The 22,489-nt window shown below is 39.8% G+C and overlaps 1 protein-coding gene across 2 annotated transcripts in view; it reads right to left on the bottom strand.

The window, feature by feature from the left end:
- Positions 1-60: 60 nt before the first annotated feature.
- ZFP91 (ZFP91 zinc finger protein) overlaps positions 61-22,489 on the bottom strand; it is a 30,043-nt gene continuing 7,614 nt past the window's right edge. The window contains exons 3-11 of one of the 2 annotated variants that reach the window (XM_006091848.3): positions 12,750-12,962; positions 11,832-11,868; positions 10,841-10,939; positions 8,489-8,623; positions 7,215-7,265; positions 6,734-6,812; positions 5,212-5,326; positions 4,096-4,195; positions 61-3,748 (exon numbers count right to left, since the gene is read on the bottom strand). In XM_006091848.3, the coding sequence (XP_006091910.1) occupies positions 3,238-3,748; positions 4,096-4,195; positions 5,212-5,326; positions 6,734-6,812; positions 7,215-7,265; positions 8,489-8,623; positions 10,841-10,939; positions 11,832-11,868; positions 12,750-12,962 (1,340 nt within the window). In that variant the 3' untranslated portion in view covers positions 61-3,237. Of the gene's footprint in view, positions 3,749-4,095; positions 4,196-5,211; positions 5,327-6,733; positions 6,813-7,214; positions 7,266-8,488; positions 8,624-10,840; positions 10,943-11,831; positions 11,869-12,749; positions 12,963-22,489 lie in introns of both variants that reach the window. The other variant, XM_006091847.3, reaches the window with a different exon arrangement.

Consider the following 22,489-nt stretch of genomic DNA (forward strand, 5'->3'; position numbering starts at 1 on the left):
ATTTTCTTCTTTACATATTTATTTTGGATATGTCTTACCTAGATTAAGAGAAAACAAGAATTTGAAAAGCAGATTATCCCTTTTATTATAATTTCTTTTTACATAACTTTTTCAACCTAGATTCAGGTAACTACCTGTCTCTCCCATAAAAGGAGAAGGGTCCTGCACATTACAATAGGCAAAAAGGCTTTAAGGAAATAAAAATATTTTAAATTGATCCATTACAATTTTTTAATCTTCTTGAGTACATTGGAAAGTGGGAAAAAGACAGGAGAGAAAAATGGAATTTCAAACAACCAGACTGTAATAACCTCAGATTTAATACACTCTTTTATATTTTTTTCTCCAAACAAGTACAAAGGAGGTTCAAGTGCTCTATGTGGATGCCTTTCCATACCTTAATATATATATTTTTTACTCCCAGTAATCCTGGCCAGTGTTTATCTAAACTTTCTGAAGCTTATTAGGTCTCAATTATGGAAAATAATCCTGGGCAATCAAACAAGGGGGAAGCACAGAAATAATGCTTGTATCTCAACTACATTTTCAGAATCTAGAATTGCCAATTCAAGATGGAGAATATGCAGTGGGGGGAAAAGATAACAGAATTGACTAGAAGTAGGAAATGCAGAATTTTAAGATTCAAAGAGCTCCTTGGAAGGACAACAAAGTAAACAGCATGAGGAGCAGAAAAGAAAAAGGGAAGAGGGCCCAGTACATACACCAATTCTTTCCTATGCTAGCATCCTCATCTCAAAAGGAAAAAGATAAAGTCCATGAAAAATACTTAAAAGTTTATTGCAAACTGCTATAATAATTTATTGAAGCATATTATAGGCAAATGGTAGCTATGAAAAGGACAACAAAGGGAGAAAGAACAGATAGTTTCAATTATTAGAACTCTGACAGGGAGAGGAGTGTGAGAACATATTTACCTCTATCTCATAAAGATTTTTTTTAATGCAGTTTGCTTTCATGTACATGGCTAAAATATCTCATTACTAACTACCAAAGATGTAATTTATGGACACAAAGGGTAAAATAAATGTAACAAAGATAAAGGTAAATATGGGGAATGGATGTTAGCTAGTGAAACAGTACAAAATAGACTTCTATGGGGGAGGGTGGTAAGGGGAGAACAACTTTGTTGTAGACCCACCCAGTCAGTCATATATATTTTCATATCTAATCAACATACCAAAGTCAATTCCAAATCCTTACTGTGGGCAGGAAAGCACATTCTACATCCCTTCTATCCTTATTCCACTTTCTACCCCCACTGGAGGGATGGCAATGCGGCCACATGCTGAAGAGAAACAATAGTGCATTTAAGACTGTGCACTGTAGGTGTCTCACTCCCCACTCCCTGGTATCCCAGTCATGGACACTAGTGGGTGTCAAGTAAGCCTCTTTCAGAAATGACATTTTGTTACCCTCTTCTTGGGGAAAAAAAATCAAGAGAGAAAATTGATAAACTTTGTAGTTTTAGTGTTTGTGAAAAACAAGCTGTTCCTTTTGTTCTCAGCAAAACTTCATTCTTTCCAACAGCCATCACACATTTCTGACAAACAATGCATAGGGCAAGCCTTGAATTCCAACTTCTGAGGTACACAGGACAGAAATTGCCCTTTTAATTCCCTAAAAATGAGCCCAAATAGGTTTTTGTCTTCTGGGAGTTACGAACGTATACACAGTAATAAGCAATCCATCCCATGAAAATCCCTATTTCAAGGGAAGTGGTAATTCCCAGGATTTCAGGTGGAAGCCAAAGCTATTATTACATTAATTTTGTCTATTGAAGCCTTTTTTCTTCTGAAGTGTTACTAAATTTAGGAAACAAAACAAGAGCATTTTCTTTGACTTAAAATTGTACAGCTCCTAGACTATTCCTTCAATAATGGCAGTGTCCTTCACTAATCGGGAGCTGGAATGAACCTATGATAAAGCAAATCAAAAACAAAAACAAAGCAAGGGGCCAGAGTTGGGCCAAGAGGGAGGTATGTGTAAAGAAATGATGGGGACAAAATAAAAACAAAAACAAATTCACAAGAGAAAATCTCGTATCTGTAATTCAGACCCTGAACAACCTTCCTCATCCCCTCAAAATTCCTAAATCTCAATGTTCTAAAAACTCACAGAGCACTAATGACCACAAATATAACATTCTCCCCTAAAAAGGCTTCTGAAAAAGCACTAAGCTACTGTAGTGATTTTTTTAGTGCTGAGGACCAGCTTCAAGGCCACTGGAGAGCTATGATTTTAGAGGCTGGCTGTGCTTCTTCAACCTTTTATCTTGCCTTCAAAAGTACCTCTTATGGAAAGGACCCCATGTCAGAATAATGTAATCTCTCCCAGCCCCAAAAAATATAGCAACAAAGACAAAAAAAAAGAAAAAAAAATCAGACTTTCCGTTAATAAATAAAAAAAAATCTCAGGTTCCACAACACAAAAACACACATGTTCAAAGTGCAAATTTCTGCCATTAAACTGGGACTTTTCTGTCTCACTGATATGCAGCCCTGTACTATGGTCAAAGGGACCATGTAAAGGGCAGTCCCCTCCCTGTTGGGAGCCTGCTTCCAAGCAAGTGAGCACCACTGAGAGCCATATAAAGGTGTTGGGAGGAGGACTGAGGTGGTGGGGTCAAAGTGGTCCCCATGTATGTATCCTTCCTTTCTGAAACCAGGTGAGGAACGGAGGAAAAGGGGGTGAGAGATGTGTGCTGTTTTAACAGCTCACCCTGCTAAGGGGCCCTAAAGTGCCAAGTCAAGCTGCTAGCCTCCAGAGATTAGAATTATATGATACTTTGAGAGTAAGTGTGCTGCAGTGGGTAGAAGCCAGACCATAGGGCAGCAGTAAAGGAGGAGAAGGGAATTATAGGACAGTATATATTACTAAGAGTTAAAAGCTGATCCAGAACGTGTAAGATTTACAGGTTGGGAAAGGGAATCTGCTAATCAGCAGAAAGTTTGCCTGGCTGGAACCGAGCATAAGGATAACCCTCGCTTTAAGAGCTTTGTATTTTTTGTCTACCTTTCTGGTAAAGGCAACATCAATTTTATAAAGGGGACAGGAGGAGGAGAGAGAGTAGATATATGTGTGTGTGCTGTGATCCACATTGGAAAGAGCAGGCCCTTCAGTTATTTTACTAGATCTTAAATGCTTTAAATTTTTTTTTGTCCTTTTTATCTTTTAAATACAAAGTCTGAGCTGTCCCAGTGCCTAAAGTCTTCCCTTCTAAGGTCCAGTAGAGTCTGAATCTTCAATCAGAACCTCTGTGGTAGCACCGAGTATATCCGAGTTCATGACCAGCCCTTCAGTGCCCCCACTGCTGCCGCTTCCCACAAAGATCTTCCCATCAGCCATCAGGCTCACCCGTTCCGTCCCACTACAGTATGATTTTGACATCCCTTCGGCCTCTAGCAGGAGGCACTCTCCAGAGGTGGAGTTTCCCAAGGGCTCAGGAAGAAGAGGAAGACCCTGACCATCTGCAGGTTGTGTCAGAGACTCTGGGTTAGTGCCCAAGATATCCGTGCTGGTGATGAGGGCGCCTGCATTAGCAGCCAGAGCTTCGGCAATCAGCACCTCAGGGTGGCTTTTTGCTTTGTGTGCCACTACGCTGTCCTTCTTCTCAAATTTTTTGCCACAGATATTGCAAGAGAACTGGTAGAAGGAGTCTGCATCATGTTTCTTCATGTGCCAATTAAGAGATGCCTTTTGCCGACAAGTGAATCCACAGATCTCACATCTAAGGAGAGGAAAAGAAAATGGTTGATCAGATAGAGAAATAAAGAGTTCTTATTCAAAGTCAGGTGTGATTTAGAGATCACATACATAAGCAATAGAGTAACATATACTTCTTGTGAGAGACTAGAAAAAGTTACCAGATGGAAAGCTAATCTGACTTCTTTTCTTCTGTTTGTTTAAACAACAAAAGAAAAAGTTCACTAAGTAGGCTCACCCAAACCATACCCACTCTAATTTGGTAAAAGTAAAGAATAGCAGAAGCTAAAGTGTTTATAAAGGGGCTAACCCTCAAGTGGGGTAAATAAATGTATTTCTAACCCAGATGTTTACCAATAAATAAATACTCACTGTAATGGCTTCTCGCCCGTATGGATCATCCGGTGCACTGCCAGATTGTGGGAACTCTTGAAGGCCCGAGCACAGTATTCACAGATATAATCCCTTTGATCTAGAAAGAAAAAATTGTGGTTAGTGTTCCATTCAGAAACCCTCTAAGTATTTTTTTCCTAGTTTACAGTAAGTAAGCAGATGATTGGGCAGGTCAATTCAGAGTAAGAGCAACACTGTCTTCAATGTATAAAAATTGGATCAACAAAAATTTAGAATGAAATACACAGTTTTGTTTCTTTTTTAACTCCATGCATTCAATAGTATAAGGACCTACTTAAAAACAAAAACAAAAAAAAAAACCAATAGAAATATATGAGAACTAAAATCCTAATCTTAATTTTACCAGCAATCCAGATCTTGGATAAATTGCATGGTAAGTAAACAACTACATTTTTCATGGATTTTATTCTTTAAAAATAAAGATAAACAATTTATACTTCTCTCGAATTGCTGCTATCAAATATACAGCACAGTACCTGTATTTACCTTCTTCTCCTACCCCACATCATCTGCACCATTCAACTACCACCCTCTGTCATTTCACAAGCCCTTCAAATTTCACAGGATTTTTGATGAATTTGATAACATTGTGTGGAATCTATGTGGCAAAGGAGCATCATACTTAATTATTTCTTCATCACTTGGTTCACAAGAGTGCACACAAACAGATGCTTAATACCATTTGTTGAATGATCAGTACATTTCCTATGTCTTTCACTTAAAATTACTACAAATAGAGTGAAAACACAAGGATAAATTAAAAGGCAAAGAATAACAAAATTAATCCTATGTTCCATCCCAAGCAGTTTTAAAATTAAGTAGGGAGAAGAGCCAAGTTTTTCTCAAGCTTGAATGTACTTAGAAACCACCAAGCAACCTTATTAAATGCAGATGCTGATTCGGCAGGCCATCCCTTGTAAAATTTATGTCATTACATTTTACTTTCCCACCTTTCTCTCATATTTGACTATAGATTCTTCTAAGATTTATGTTAGAAAAAGAATATAATTACCACCTGCACTTAAAAGTACAGTGCATTTATATACTTGCTGAAAAATTTTATTTTGAAAGTACCTGTATGATGTTTGGCATGTCGCAGAAGTTGCTTCTGGAGCCTGAAGAGTCGCCCGCAGGAGGGATGAGGGCATACGTATTTCTTCTTCAGCAAATGCTGATATTTAATGTGGTGCTAAAACAGTAAAAGTGTAGAGGGATAAAAATGAAAACTTCTCAGATATCTGATCCTTTGCTAAGTCAAAGTGCTGAAGAAAAATCAAATACTTTGTATATGGATAGAGAGGCTATATAATCAAACTAGAGGCCCGGTGCACGAATTTGTGCATGGATGGGGTCCCTCAGCCAGCTGGCTGGTGGGAGGAACCGTGGGAGGATGGCCGGCCGTGTGAGCACACTGACCACCAGGGGGCAGCTCATGAGTTGAGCACCTGCCCCCTAATGTTCAGTGGACGTCATAGCAACCAGTCAATTGGTCGTTTGGTCATTCAGGTCGCTCAGGCTTCTCTCTCTCTCTCTATATATATATAGATCAGGGGTCCTCAAACTACGGCCCGCAGGCCACATGCAAATACAAATATTGTATTTGTTCCCGTTTTGTTTTTTTTTACTTCAAAATAAGGTATGTGCAGTGTGCATAGGAATTTGTTCAGTTTTTTTTTAAACTATAGTCTGGCCCTCCAACAGTCTGAGGGACAGTGAACTGGCCCCCTGTTTAAAAAGTTTGAGGACCCCTGATATAGATAGTTAAGAACATAGGCTACAGAAATAAACTTGAATTCCAATCAGGGCCTGTCATTTACTAACAGGATGATCTCAGGAGATGTGCACTTAATACTGTAAGCTCCAGTTCTCATTTGTAAAATGGAGATAAGCTGTCTTGTAGTGTTGTAAGGCTCTAGAGATCATATACTGCATGGTGCATGGTGCTTAGTGCAGCAAATGACACATAGCATAAGAACACTAGCTATCATTATTGTAACAGAACCAGAAACAGAAAGTAAGGCCTGAATCTCATGTTATATTTGCTGCTAAACTAAATATCAAACAGGCATTTCCTAGGCTTTAGTGACTTGTATTCATTTACAGATTTTCGGTGACACCTAAGCATAAGCTGTTATCTTTATTCATATTTTAAAAAACCTATTCACTTCTAAAAAACTCTGCAAACTAAAAATTTTAAATTTATTTTAAACAGTATTCAAGAAATCACTGGTTTGAGTTACTAAATTTATTTTTTAAAACTACACATTAAAATAAAATCTGTTCTCCTTTGTCTTGGTGTGTCATTATAATAATCTCATATAAAAAATATTTGCACTATAATGGGAAACACTGGAATTTTCTAAGATTCCAAGGAAAATCCTCCATTTGGGCTCAGGTTCTTAGACACTTTTCTTCTTCGTTTTTTTTAACCAATGAATAAACTAATTTTATGTTTAAATAAAGACTTTTCTTGACATTGCATGTTAATGATAAAGCTTACAGAAAATCACACATTCTAAAGTCCCATGAAGCTTGAGAACTAAATTAGTAATGGGACATAACCTGGAAAGCTTTCTTACACAACAGCTTCACTGACCTGTAAATAGCGAGGGTGAGCAAGAACAGTTCCACATCCTTCCATCTCACAACGCACATACTGGATTGGAGGTTTTTTCCTAAATCAGCATGTAGGAGAAAAGTTAGCAACAGAGAAGACACAGTCTGCCCAGTGACCTTCAACTCAAACTGCACTATTAGAAAATAGCAACTTTATACTATCATTATAGTTTCCATATAATTTGTTAGAAGTAAACAGCAATTGCAAAATGTTTAAAATAATGTTTATACAAAAAATAACACAAAATAAATTAGTAATCCCATACCCTCAATGGGTAAAAAAGCATTAAGATTTTTAGAAACACTCAGAACCTGCAGTGGAAATAAAAACACAGTAACTTTGCATGACAGACATTAATAAAGTTGCTTTTGTCCATTCCTGCAGGATTATTTTAAGGGCATATGTGAGTAAAATACCTACCACCAGAAACAAGGTAAAACACAGGAGTACAAATCCTCACCTCCTTTTGGGTAATCGTGGACTTTTGTCATCTTTTCGTCTTCTTCCTCTCCTATAATAAAAAAAAAAAGAGTAAACTGTACACATATTCTGGATTGAAGTTTATTGAGTGAAGGACGGCTGAAGACATATATACTCAAGACCAAAGAGCAGGTAGCAGAATACATAAAGTCACAAATACATATCTGGCAAACCAAACCAAGATTTCACTCCCAAGTAATTTTACTTTCCAAAAAGTCTGCATCACAAGTTAAAAATATACTGTTCATAAACTATACAATACTACAGAAGATTTGGATAAACCTCAAGGTTACTACTTCAAGAGTTGTTTCAGTGAAAAGTATACCACTTAAATATAAATTTAAAAAGTAGAATAAAAAAATCTATTATCTAAAAAAACCCTAAATATATAAACTATAGTCTCCTTGCACTAGAACCAGAAAGCCTAAACACACAAAAGTCTTACTACTGCAACGAGAAATGGTTACTAGACAAGAAAGGTTTTACCTGGTCAAGGTTATTACAGCATTTGCCCTTCTTTTGAAGATCCACATTTGCCATACTTTTTCTTGCTGTTCTACTCCTTCTGCATCCCTGTAATTTACTGACTTGCCTATTCATTTGTATGTCTTTAAGTACTGCCTCTGAATTACACTTTTCAAGCTTTTTTGAGAAGAGTCTCTGCAATACAATTGTTAGCTGCTCAAGGCAGGAATACAGGATGGGGCAAAAGTAGATTTACAGTTGTGAGTACAGGAAACAGTTTATTACTGTATTAGAAGCCCGGTGCATGGATTCGTGCACTGGTGGGGTCCCTCGGCCTGGCCTGAGCCTCTCTCAATCTGTGACCCCTTGGGGGATGTCGCAGAGCCAGTTTCAGCCCAATCCCTGCAGGCCAAGCTGAGGAACCCCACCGGTGCACGAATCCGTGCAAGGGGCCTCTAGTATGCATATAAGATCTTTTGTTAATCTCTTCCCACCCTCCCCTCTGAGATTCATCAGCCTGTTCCATGTTTCCAAACCTATGGTTTCTGCTCCTGCGTTGTCTTTCCCCCGGTGGTCAGTGTGCGTCATAGCTACCGGACGAACAGTTGGACGGTTGTTTGGCTTATGTATATATAGATTATTTATTTTATTATTTTCCATAAGAACTGCAAACCTACTTTTGCCCCACCCTATATGTATATTTCAACATCTCCCCTCACACTCCCACCTTTTTTCCACTGTGCTTTCAAAATGTTAAGTTTCCATTTTTAGTAGTAATTGCTCACTCACTTTCTAGGAGGTTCCTCGTCTTCCCTAATTTCATTCTCTTCTTCTTTCACCTCTACCTCTACTTCCACTTTAATTTCTTTCTTCTCTTTCTCCTCTTTCACTTTTCCTGATTTTCTCCGTGGCTTTGGGGTTTCCCTGAAAGCACAAATACATTTCAACATTGGCATCTAGCAAAGTATCCTTTCAAGGAAAACTTGATAACACTTGGAGTGCGGGTGAATTTCCCGCCAAAATATAAGATGGCTCTGTCTTTTGGTTTTGTTCCATCCACCAAAAGGGTGGATTACAAACAAATATTTGGTAATACGCAGTTACAATCGGCCCGAGTTTACACGTTTCCCGCACTCCACCGCAAATCTATATGAACCGAGTTAAAGACGGCTCCCGCGGAGTACGCGCAATTCACGCGAGCCGACTTAACTCGATTCCCGCACTCCAAGTGATAACAAGGTAAAGCCTGAGGTTATCATGGATTTATTATAAAATGATGATCCTTGGCTCATAAAATGTGATTTCCAGCTAACCATTCCTCATATGCACAGTAATGACAAATATTTCAAGTCTATGGGATGACCTCCACCCAAGGCTAATGATGCCCTAAAATGAAATCTCACTATAGTTACAAAGATAAACAAAAGCAGAAAATTCCAAGTATTCAGGCAATTCACAGTATCTTATGATAAAACATGCAAACATCACAGTAATAAGGATATGATCAAAGTAAAATTCTATAATGGAAGAAAGGGTTTTATGAGGGGTAATTAAGAATGTTAGATTTGCAAAATAAGTGCATAATTAATTACCCATTTAAAATTAAGTCTAGCCCTAGCTGGTTTGGCTCAGTGGATAGAGTATCGGCCTGTGGACGAAAGGTCCTGGATTTGATTCCAGTCAAGGGCACATGCTCAGGTTGTGGGCTCAATCCCCAGTAGGGGGCATGCAGGAGGCAGCCAATCAATGATTATCTCTCATCTTTGATGTTTCTATTTCTCTCTCCCTCTCCCTTCCTCTCTGAAATCAATAAAAATCCTATCTAATAAAAGAGAAATATGGTAATTAGCCGTACGGCCGCTACCCTTCCCATTGGCTAATCACTGAGATATGCAAATTAACTGCCAACCAAGATGGCGGCTGGCAGCCAGGCAGCTGACGCGAACAGGGAGGCTTGCTTGCTTCAGTGACGGAGGAAGCCAGGTTCCCCGCCTGCCTTGCTGGCCTCTCAGCTGCTCTCTAAGAAACATTGTAACAAATATAGAAGCTAAACAAAACCCCAGAAACCTCCTTTCAGTCAGCCGGGCTTCAGCCAGCAAGACCGCAACATTGTTTCAAATACAGAAGGTAAACAAAGGCCAGAAACCTGCTTTCAGCAGTGGAGGTCTCATAGCTGGATGGAGCTGAGCCTCAGAGCTAAAGATGGCCCAGAATAAAAAAAAAAAAAAGGAAAAAAGGACAGGTTGGGAGCTTCAGTCACCCACCAGCCTGAAAACGGCCCTCAGCCCCTCACCCAGGCTGGCCAGGCACCCCAGCGGGGACCCCCACCCTGAAGGGGGTGTGACCAGATGCAAACAGCCATCATCCCCTCACCCAGACTGGCCAGGCACCACATTGGGGACCCCCACCCTGATCCAGGGCACCCTTCAGGGCAAACCAGCCGGCCCCCACCCGTGCACCAGGCTTCTATCCTATATAGTAAAAGGGTAATATGCCTCCCAGCACTGGGATCAGCGGAGCAGCGAGGCCTCCCAGCACCGGGATCAGCATGACAGGGGGAAGCGACCAAACCCCCTGATCGCCCTGCGGCTCTGTGTGTGACAGGGGGCGGGGCCACAACCTCCCTATCCGCCCTGCTCTGTTTGTGACAGGGGGGAGCTCCCCAACCCCCTGATCGCCCTGCGGCTCTGTGACAGGGGGTGGTGCCCCAACTCCCCTATCGGCCCTGCTCTGTGAGTGACAGGGGGGAGCTCCTCAAGCCCCTGATCGGCCCTGCTCTGTGCGTGACAGGGGGGAGCTCCCCAACTCCCCAATCGGCCCTGCTCTGAGCCTGACCAGGGGCTGCACCTAGGGATTGGGCCTGCCCTCTGCCACCCGGGAGCAGGCCTAAGCCAGCAGGTCATTATCTCCCGAGCGGTCCCAGACTGCGAGAGGGCACAGGCCGGGCTGAGGGACCCACCCCCGCCCAGTGCACAAATTTTTGTGCACCGGGCCTCTAGTATTTTATAAATAAACAAATTAATTAATTAAATAAAATTAAGTCTATACCCATTAGTTTGGCAACAAGCCAAAATAAAAACATGCAACAGTGCTTTCCAAACTTATTTTTCATTGACGTGTCTAGAGTAAAATGAGACCTACCTTTCTAAGTGGGGCTTATAGGTCTCATCTCTTGGGTCATCCTTGAACGGTATTTCCTCTTCACTGATTAACATCTCTTCTTCTTCTTCTTCCTCCTCACTACTAAAAAGAAGCAAATAAGATTAGAAATTCTAGCTGTAAAGATTGAATCTGAGGAGATTTTCTAATTTAGTATATGTTATTAAGTAAATATTTTTGGAGGTAGCCAAAGATTTACAGTAAGTTTTTATCCTTATGATCTAGTTGAACTGCATCTAGCTGCTCTATCCTGAAGAAAAAAATGTAACTAAAAATCCTAGATATGCTATCACTTTATTAAACAAAGGCAAGGTGATGACTGTTCAATGGCATGATGGGCTAAAATCCAATTGACTTCATAATACTATGTTTAGTAATCTGTTGTATCAAAAAACACCTATCAACACACAAAAGAATAAATAAAAATCACGTGACTCACCACCAAAGATACTGATAACATTTCAAAACCCTGGTCTAAACAACCTCATTTCATATTGGTGCCAAGCATGGAATAAACCAGAACATAGAAGATGCTTGAGATAATGATTTCTGAACTCTATAACTCTACGGATTACCTGGTCATGGCTCTAATCAAGAACAAAGTGGGCCCTGGCAGGTGTTGCTCATTGGTTAGAGCCCTGGCCTGAGGATCTTGGGTTCAATTTCCAGTCAAGGGTTGCAGGTTCAATTCCGGCCCTGGTTGGGGTACGTGCAGGAGGCAAACAATAGATGTGTCTCTCTTTCGTCACTCTCTCTCCTCTCTGTCTCCCACTCCCCTCCACTCTCTCTTAAAATAAATGGAAAAAATATCCTCTGATGAGGATTAAAAACAACAAAGTGGGATTTAAACTAAATACCAAAACTGAAGTTACTTTCTCTGTTATAGCTCAAAATTCAAATAGAAAACAACTTTAAGAATTTAATGTGGCTTTGTTCTATGTTCCCAAGGGATGAAATAGGAAATGTTTCTTACCTGATGCCACCTGGAGATTGATGCTCTTCTGCAACTTCTGGAAAAATAAAGCCAAAACAAAACATTACCTATGTAGTTTTCTCCCTGCAGCTAAGAGACCAAATTGCTGCCTAAGGTAATCATGCAAAAGGAGAATATCTGCAAATTGTTGTTAACATAAAAAAAACATTGAAACCTGTAAAGAATTTTTGTGAGTTTATTTGAGCCAAACTGTCCACATATGCCAGAAGCAGAACCTCAAGGAATTGAGATAATGCTCCAGAGAATGGCGGGTTACATCTGTATTATACATTGCAGTCAAAGGAGGGCTGTAGGTGAGTTACATGAAATTCATTGGTGATAGATTAAGGAGGTGGGAGAAAGCAAAGTGGGGAAACCCCTGGGATTGGGTAAAATGATGGACACATACTTAGGTGGGTGCAGGAACAATTACCATGATAATGAAGGAATTTGTGGTATCTGTCCTGGTGCCCGCCCAGAACATTTGGTTGTGCCCCAGCGGGGTCCAGAAAAAGGGAAAGTTACAAGTTACCCAGACACTTCAAGGGTATGTTATCCTAGATGCAAAAAGACAGATAGGCTCAGTTAAGGTAAAGGTTGACCTTGTCAGTGAAGATACTGGCCTAGGACCTAACAGCCCACCATAACTGCTTTTAGTTCAAGTTTTATTTCAGACCATCCTTTGTGGTAACTTTAGGTCTCTAAGTTTGCAAGACTGCCATGCAGACCTCCCCTGAGCTGGTCAGGTAAGCATGTGGCCCCTTTCGTCCACATTGTCAAAAGAAGAACCCTTCCTATATCACCACACCTACCCCTGAAAGTTAAGCTGTTTTTGTAAATGTTTAGCATTACATTGCATTACATTTAAAACCAACAGACAACTGGTTCTTACATAACCATTATCTGCTTGCCCCATACCATAATCAAGCTGATCTGTATTTGGTTCTGACTTGCAGATGAGCTGCAATGAACCAGTCTTGGACCTAGAGCTTCGGGTGTTCTCTGTGTCACGATGCCGAGAGATAGATGTCCTGCTGCTACTGCGCCAGCCCCGGCTAGGCCTAGTTGTAGCAATGCAAACTTCCTGAGGGAGGGTAGAATCGTCTTCTTCCTTTTTCTCTTCCTTGGGATCTAGATGAAAACATCATTCTTTTTTAAGTTGACAGTTAACCAAAAACTATCCTTGTATATCTACTATCGTAAATTCAGTCAAGAAGGTAAACTTTTAAAAAAATATTTATTTTTATTGATTTCAGAGGAAGCAAGAAGGAGAGAGAGATAGAAACATCAGTGATGAGTGAGAATCACTGATTGGCTCCTTCCTGCTAGGGATCGAGCTCACAACCTGGGCATTTGCCCTTGAATGAAATCAAACCCAGGATCCTTCAAGTCCGCAAGCTGATGCTTTATCCACTGACCCAAACCAGCTAGCACAGTAAACATCTTTTTTTTTTTTCAGAGAAAAAAAACCCCTCAGCTTTTTAAACAAAATAGAAACAATAAAATGAGAGAAAAATCAAGTAAAACTTATCTTACTATAATCTCTTTAAAGAAAAAACTTGTTATTTTATACTTCTTTATCTACTAAAAAGTGGAACGCTTAGAGGAGTATATAAAATATACCCAAGTAATTCAATTCATGGATTCTAACTTTTAGATCTAAGACAAAAGAACCTAAATTAAGTGAGTGATCCCAGAAAGATGACTGAAAAAGTACAGAGGCATTAGAAAGAATGAATCATAGCTCTAGATGTTTTAACAACCAAGAAATTCCTTAACAGGAATGCTTCCCTTGATTCTTGTTACCCTATACTTTTCCCATACTTTAAAAGGAGAATAGGTGAGGTAGGGTCACCCCAGTCTGCACAATATGCAATAAAAATTTAGCATTAGAAATTGGATTTCAAACCTAGAGTAGTTTGTTGTTTCTTTTTTAAAAAAATATATTTCTTTATTGATTTCAGAGAGGAAGGAAGAGGGAGAGATAGAAACATCAATGACAAGAGAGAATCATTGATTGGCTGCCTCCTGCACGCCCCCCACTGGGGATCGAGCCCACAACTCAGGCATGTGCCCTTGGCCGGAATCGAACCTGGGACCCTTCAGTCCGCAGGCCGACGCTCTATCCACTGAGCCAAACCGGCTAGGGCTGTTGTTTCTATATAAGTTAGTATATTAAAAGTGAGCCTGTTTCAACTATGGAAGATTCCTTTAATAATTTCAAAATAAAAAAGGCCTTTCTAAGAATAGCACAAAATTTCACATCTTAAGACTAATACAACTGACTACATAAACATAAAATATGGCTTTCAAACATACAAATAGGAAAGCTCAATCTACTCATAACAGCAGAAAACTCAAATGAAAATGATAGTATGACACCACTGTTCCCCATGTTGGCACTTATAAAATGACTTAGATATAGTCATCCTAGCACTAATTTTGGTAGTACAAGAGTAGAAAACTAAATATCAGGGAGGGACTGGTTATATGAATTTTGACATCTCAAATACACATGTAATATATATAAAAGACAAATTTCTTATAGATGGTAATACTTTTGGAGGACTATACAAGAAATTGACAAATATTAGTCACCTACAGGGAAGGTCCAAAATACATCCAGCAATTATACTTGTAAGAATCTACCCAAGGAAAATAAACAGGCAAGAAGAGGTTCACTGTAGCATCCTAACAAAAGGCTAATATGCAAATAGACTGAACAGCCGAACAGAACAACTGGTTGCTATTTTGTGCACTGACCACCAGGGGGCGTGTGCGGAACATGGCGGGCTTTGGCCGCAGAGGGATGGTGGAGCAGGTGAGTGGGGGCACCAGGCCAAGGCTGAGCACCAGTCGCTGTCATCAGGGCAAGCCTCTGGTGGTTACTGAAAATTCTTTACTCCCACGCCGCAGTCCTGCCCGGTGCTCACACCTGCTGCCGGCGCCGGCCCCGCTAGCATCCTGCTGGCGTCAGAGCCACCACTCACACCCACTGCCAGTGCTGGCCCCACTTGCACCTGCTGCCCGGCACTGGTCCCAATCACTCAGCACCATCAGTGGGTGCGAGTGAAGGCTACTGGCCCTGATTGCCCCTGAGGGCTTTTCCACCTCCCCCTGCTCCTAAGGAGTGATCAGGGCAGAAGCTGCTGCTAGCACCCACTGACGGCGCTGGTCCCAATTGCTCCTTGCCGTCAGTGGGTATGAGCGGAGTGGCGCTGTCAGCGCATGGGAGCAGTGGCAGCGGAAGGGGGGCTGCCAGCAGACAGGGGACCGCGGGCCACAGTAGGAGGGGCCAGGCGGGGGCGCGGAGGATGGGCCGAGACCTGCCCCTGTGCCTACTGCAGCCTCGCAGCCCACAGTTCCTTTCAAGGTACATGAATTCATGCACTGGGCCCCTAGTGTTTATATAACTAAAGAGTGAAAACAACCTAACCCTCCATCAACAAGAAAGTGTTTAAATAAACCAGGCTATATTAATAAGATATTGTATAGAGAAATCTGTAAAAAATGACATGAAATTATTGGCAAAAACATTGTTAAATGGAAAAACTAAGACACAAATCTACCTACCTACCCAGCTAACATTAAAAAAACAAAAAACTAAGTACTAATGAATGCTAAAACATGAATAATTCTTGAAAATAAGAACCAAGTTTCTTCTGTATGATACTTCAAAGGCAATTACTAGTTGTTTCTCATAATAGCAGCTGATCTGAGGAGGCTTCCTGATATATAAGTAATAAAAAGAGAGAAAAGCCACAGCAGCCTAGGTCAGTGGTCGGCAAACTGCGGCTCGTGAGCCACATGCGGCTCTTTGGCCCCTTGAGTGTGGCTCTTCCACAATATATGAGCTCTTCCACAAAATACCAACTTCTGCGCATGGGCCACGAAGTTTCAATTGCACTGTACGTGCGCGCCCACATGTGGTATTTTGCCGACCATGGGCCTAGGTGAAGGACAACATCAGATAAGCCAATGCCTGAACATGCAGGCACAGTGAATACAACCATGTTCTTGAAAGAGGATGAAGGGACAACGTAAGAATGGTTGATAGTGTGAATTTAGACAAAAAGATATTAATTAGTACTTACTACCGGCAGGTAATGTTTCTTCTAATTCTTCTAGGTAGCAAAAGATGAAATGTAAGTGATTTATGTCCATCCTACAGCAACAGGTTCTTTCAAAGCAACCTAACTCATTAAATTCCAAAAGATGATAGCCACTTCATCATGATAAAATACTTGAAGTTAGAAGGATCATTCTAATACGATCTGGTCCTCCTCCAGGTTTCCCCATTTTTCTAACTGAAGCTTAGAGTAATGAAATGATTTCTTCAAGATTACAAAGCTAACATAGACACTATAGGGTGAAACGGAGTGGTTGGTTGATAGGCTAGGAAGAAGTTGGAGTAAAGGTCTTCTCATCTCTAAATATTTACATTTCCTCTGAGAAATTAACAAATCTTAAATACTGGTTAAGTGCTTGGCAGTATATATATTTTTCATCTTTCTAAATTTAGTCTTCATAACCCTGTCAAGTAGTTATTATTCTTACCTTTATAGTTGAAGAAAGCAAGTAGTAATGACTTCTCTAGGCTCACATATAAAATTATAGAGCTGAGATTTGAACCCAGGTGTATGTAAGTCCAAAGTCTATATTTTTTTTCATATAATACACCTAACCATATAAAGAAGGCCCAGGGCTTCCTTCAGATTTGGTTCGTTTTCACCCAACCTTAGGTTCAAGTGCCAAGAGAGGGCCCTGTTTATGTAATATACTGGTCTAAAAGATCACAAGAATACTATATAATAAAAGCCGAATATGCAAATTGCTATGACGCACACTGACCACCAGGGGGCAGACGCTCAACACAGGAGCTGCCCCCAGCTCGGCAGGCCCCAGCGGGGGCCCCAAATCGCCCCACTAGCTGCCCCACAGATCGGCCCTGATCGCTGGCCAGGCCTAGGGACCCTACCTGTGCACAACTTTCATGCACCAGGCCTCTAGTTACTATATAAAAGTGAATTTTAATCTAAAACTGTATGCACTATTTTTGTTATGTTGCAAAACAGAATGGAAGAAAAAATTTTTAAATTAAAACCGAGCAAAAAAAACTGAGATTTTTTTGTACATTCCAATCTGATTTATTCTCTTTTAAAATATGTTTTTATTGATTTTTAGAGAGATAGGGAGAGGAATAGAGAGATGGAAACATCAATGAGAAGCACCATCGACTGGCTACCTCCTGCACGCTCCTAGGGGGATTGAGTCTGAAACCCAGGCATGTGTCTTGACCAGGAATTGAACCGGTGACCTCTTGGTTTGTGGTTTGACCCTCAACCACTGAGCCACACGAGTTGGGCAGGTTTACTCATTTTTAAATCAACAAGACTGTGTATATATGCGTGTTAATTCTTAAATTAGATTTTTTCTTTTTTGTTATAGTCACCAGATTCACTGTTTACTACATCTATGTTTTGATTTTATTCCCAGCAGACAACAGCTACAAGAACACTAAAAGGAAAAAAAATATTAATGAGCATTAGCAAAATTTCTATAGATAAATTAGAATCACAAACTAGTGCCACTTATTTTCAAAGTACAGGCATTAGGTAAATACACTCAGTCTCTTCAACACTAAAAGACTGCTTAGACATAGGTTTGAGAACGTGAAAGGATGCTTTCTCTTTGAAACTGCCAATTTGAAAACATGTTAATAACTGAATGCTTTCTATAGCTAACAATTAGCTCAAAATTTAACATTTAAGTTTGAATAAATACGGTTGGACTCTTGAGTAGATGGGTGGGTGACAGAGTAGGAGAAAGTAGGCACGTAATTGTCATGAGATGGAAAATGAAAATAAGACCAACATAACTGGAGCAGAGAGAACATGTTGCTAAAGAGGCAGGAGAAATTCTAATAATAAAGGTAGCCACAGAAAGCCAGGGAAGAGTTTAAGTAGAAAGGCAGGATCAGATTTGGTTTTAATGTTCACTCTGGTTGCAAGTGGGAGAATGACTTAGGTAGGTAAGAGTAGATTCATGGAGACTTGCCGAAAGTCTGCTGCAATAGGCTAGGCCAGTGGTCGGCAAACTCATTAGTCAACAGAGCCAAATATCAACAGTACAACGATTGAAATTTCTTTTGAGAGCCAAATTTTTTAAACTTAAACTATATAGGTAGGTACATTGTTATTAACTTAATTAGGGTACTCCTAAGGCTTAGGAAGAGCCACACTCAAGGGGCCAAAGAACCGCATGTGGCTTGCGAGTCGCAGTTTGCCAACCACTGGGTTAGGCAATGAATAATAGCTTGATAAAGAATAATATCATGGGAGATGGAAAGAATTAGAAATATGTGAAATACTTAGGAGACAAACCAGACAAAGACTTCATAAAGGAACAGGAGATAGAAAGGTGTCATGGATTTAATTGGTTTCTAGATTTATGACTTAAACAATAGGATGGATGGTGGGAGCATTCACAGAAAAAGACAGGTGTTTTTGTTGTTTTGAGGAAATACTAGAGAGAGTGTGTTTCATTTTGGACATGTAAGTTAGAAGTATCCACTGAGTAAAACTGTGCATACACAGATCTTCCAATCAGCATTTTAGTACTTTACTCTAAACTAAAATAAAATAAAAAATCAAAAGTAAGTTAGAGAACACCTGAACCTTGAGGAAAATCTCTAATCAGAGGTTAAATAAACAAACAGGAAAAACACCTTAAGAAATGGGCAATTCAGGGAACAGAAAAACATGTTTTTTACATATCCTAGAATGGGAGGCAATTACACCATTAGATAAAAACAGTATACTACAGGGTTGGGCAAAAGTAGGCTTACAGTTGTGAATACACGAAACAGTTTATTCTTGTATTATTATTTGTTATTGTATTATTTTCCATACAAAAAAAACATAAACCTACTTTTGCCCCATCCTGTATTTAACAAAAGTACACTGAAAAAAAAAAAGCTCTTGGGGGGAAAAAAGAATACCAAAAATTAAAACCTTGAAGAAGAGTTTTGAAGTTAGGCAAAAAGAACAGAAAACTTGCCCAAAATTAAGGATATGAGTGTAATGATTAATTTTATGTGTCAACTTGGCTAGGTTATAATGTGCAGGTATTGGGTCAAATACCAGTCTAGATGTTGCTGTGAATATATTTTTTAGATGTGATTAACATTTAAATCAGTAGACTGAATAAATTATCTTCCATAATGTAGATGACACTAAGAGCAAAGAAAGGGATTTGGTCTCGAGAATTCAACTAGAAATCCTGAGTTTCCAGTCCTGTGGCTTTTAGACTCAAGACTACAACACCAGCTCTTACCCCACCTTCATGTGAGCTAATTCCTTAAAATAAACCTCTCTCTCTCTTTTTCTCTCTCTCTCTATATATTCCATTGGTTGTTTCTCTGAAGAACCCTAAAACAGACTGATACTGAAAGTGATTCCAGAGGAAGAGAACCTTAAGAGATTCTGAATAGGTTCTGTGGGCTGATCAGATTAAAGGCATTAAATCGACTAGTATTTCCAGTAATAAAGTGAGCACTGAAAGTCCGTTTTATGATGTGACAACAGAAATAGGCAAAAATATCAACAATGGATACTCCCAATTAAATACTTATATAATGAGGCCAAGTTGATCATGTATTTGATACCTTAGAACATTTCAAACTAACAAGTACAATGAGATTGGCCTGTTACTCCTAAATTGTGCTGGATAAAGTGGGGAAAGGTGAAGATGTGCTCAGAGATTCAAATTCCCAATTCAAGTATCACATAAATGATCTGAAAGAAATCCTTATCTCCTATAGCTGCAGAGCTGAGGTTGCTGAAAACCAAATCCAGGATCTCACACCAAGGCAAAATTGCCTATAGCTACTGCTACCTATAGTCTAATGAGCTAAAGACAGAGACCAACACTGAGTCCCTGATGTGGCTCCATTCCTGGTGACAGGCAGGCTCATTACACTGGACCACTTCTATCATGGAAGTGGCAGTGTTTTGTTCATATTGGATTAGATACTCACTCTGGATATGTATTTGCCTCCCCTACACACAATACTTCTGCTAAAACCATTTGTGGACTTACAGAATACCTTATCCACAGTCATGGTATTCCACACAACACTTCTTCTGATCAAGGAAATGACTTCACAGCAAATGAAACACAGCAATGGGCCCATGTTTATGGAATTCACTAGTCTTACCATGTTCCTTCCCCACCATCCTAAAGAAACTAACCTGAGAGAATAGTGGGATGGCAATAACAAAAATTGGTGAAAATTACGAAGAAACAGAAACCCTCATTGATAGATGATGGGACATAAGTGTCACAGCCACTATGGAAATGTTTGCAGTTTTTTAAATTTAACATACATTTACCATACAATCAAGCAATTTCACTATTAGATATCTACCCTAAATAAAAACATTTGCTCAAAAACTTTTCCATGAATATTCAAAACATCATTATTCATGATAGCTAGAAAGTGGACAACTGATGAATGGATAAATCAAGTGGATTATCTATATATATAAAAGCCTAATATGCAAACTGTCCCCTGGGGATTTCGACTGGGAGTCCAATCACTCACTATAATGTACGCTAATAGCCACGAGGGGGCAGCGTGGAACAAAGGAAGGCCTCGGCCGGCAGCCGGGGAAGGAAGGCCCTGGCCAGCAGCCAGAAGGCCCCGATCAGCCCTGATCGCCAGTCAGGCCTAAGGACCCTACCCATGCACAAATTTCATGCACCAGGCCTCTAGTTTTAATATAAAGCAATATTATACAAAGGAATGAAAATACCAATACATGCTACAACATGGATTAACCTCAAAAACATTATGCTAAGTAAAAGAGACACAAAAACAATAAACACATATTTATAAAATGTCTAGAAAAGGCAAATCTATATATAGAATTGCATACTTGAAATGGGCAAATTTTATGGTGTATAAATTATGCCTCAATAAAGTTGCATTAATAAAATATGCATTGCAGCACTAGTCATAAAGGCCAATAATTAATTTATGGGCATCTGGGTAGTCATAAGCTACTCAAATGCCCATAAATAGTAAGATGGATAAATAGTGATATATTCCCACAACAGAACAATATACAGCAATAAAAATAATCTATAACAAACACAACACAGAGGATTGTTACAGAATGGTGAGCAAAGAAACCCTGCACCAAAGAGCACATATTGTATTATTTCATTTATATAAAATTCAAAAATGGCAAAACTAAATTTTGCTACCAAAAGTCAAAATGTTGTTTACCCTTGAGGGTGGTTGATCATGTCCTGCTTCTTAAGCCCTGTGAACATTCACAAAACTATACATTTACGGTAAGTGTGCTTTGGTATATCACCTGTAATCCCAGAAAAAAATACTGAAATATCAAATGTCCTTTAATCAGGTATAATTAAATAAATTATGGTATACACATGTGCAATAGCCATGCTTGGATGCCCACAAAGTATCTCTTCACTTCTTATTTTTTCCTTAAGGAATCAATCCCACTCTTAGAAAGAGGGTGGAATTCCCTGATTAGTGTAAACTAATAGTTTTCAATGTGTAAGTTGTATACTCCAGAGGTTCCCCAAGAACTTTTCAAATTTCTCCACAGAAAAAACCCTGTTGGAACTCGAGGCCAGATGCATGTAATTCCTTTGTTGGAGGCTGGGGTGGGGGTCCTTCAGCCCGGCCTGCCACCTCTCGCAATCCAGGACCCCTCGCTCCTAACCACCTGCCTGCTGGCTCCTTACCACTTGGCTCACTGCTCCTGAGTGCTGCCAGAGAGGTGCGAGAGGCTCCCGCTGCTGTGCTCGCCAGCAGAGCCCAGTTTCTGGCTGAGAGACACTCCCACTGTGGGAGCACAATGGCCACCAGGGGGCAGCTCCTGCATTGAGCATCTGCCCCCTGGTGGTCAGTGCGCGTCATAGCGACAAGTCGTTCTGGTCGTTCTGCCGTCAATGGTCACTGGGCTTTTATATATATAGATATGGGGAGAAATTATATCTTTTTTAAATTAAAAAAAATTTTTTTTTAAATTTTAATTAAAAACAATTTAAATATAGTTGATGTACAATCTTATATTGGTTATATTAGTCTCAGATATATAATACAGTGATTCAACATTTTTATACCTTACAATGTAATTGCCCCACTAATCCTAGTAATCATCTGTCATGTGTAAGCATCACACTATTAACTATATTCCCCTTCCCCCTTTTACCCATTCCCTCAACCCCAGAGTCACAGTAAAGAAAACAGTTTAGAAATTCTCATAGTGGCAAAATTACAAACAGAAACAGCCAATAAGAAGTTAAGATACAAATTGGGCATATAACTAGGATCAAAGGAGCAAGGCAGGTTTAATGAGGTAGGCAGGCAGAAGACTAATCCATAGTCACCCATAAGGGAATTAACTGTACTGAAGCTAAAGGGGTCCTTGCCAGATGTAATTAAATCAATCTGGCTAGTTTTAATTCAGAGGCGCTTGATCCTTCTTGGACTTAAAATGTCAGGGAGTATATTACATTAGTGCTAATTTCTTTTTGTCAGAGGTTCTGGTCCACTCAGTATCATCTCAGTGTGAGAATAACATTAGGGACTCACGTAGAGATGGATGTCTCTTATGGAT

Source organism: Myotis lucifugus, unplaced genomic scaffold (assembly GCF_000147115.1).
Source record: "Myotis lucifugus unplaced genomic scaffold, Myoluc2.0 scaffold_97, whole genome shotgun sequence".
Lineage (NCBI taxonomy): Eukaryota > Metazoa > Chordata > Mammalia > Chiroptera > Vespertilionidae > Myotis > Myotis lucifugus.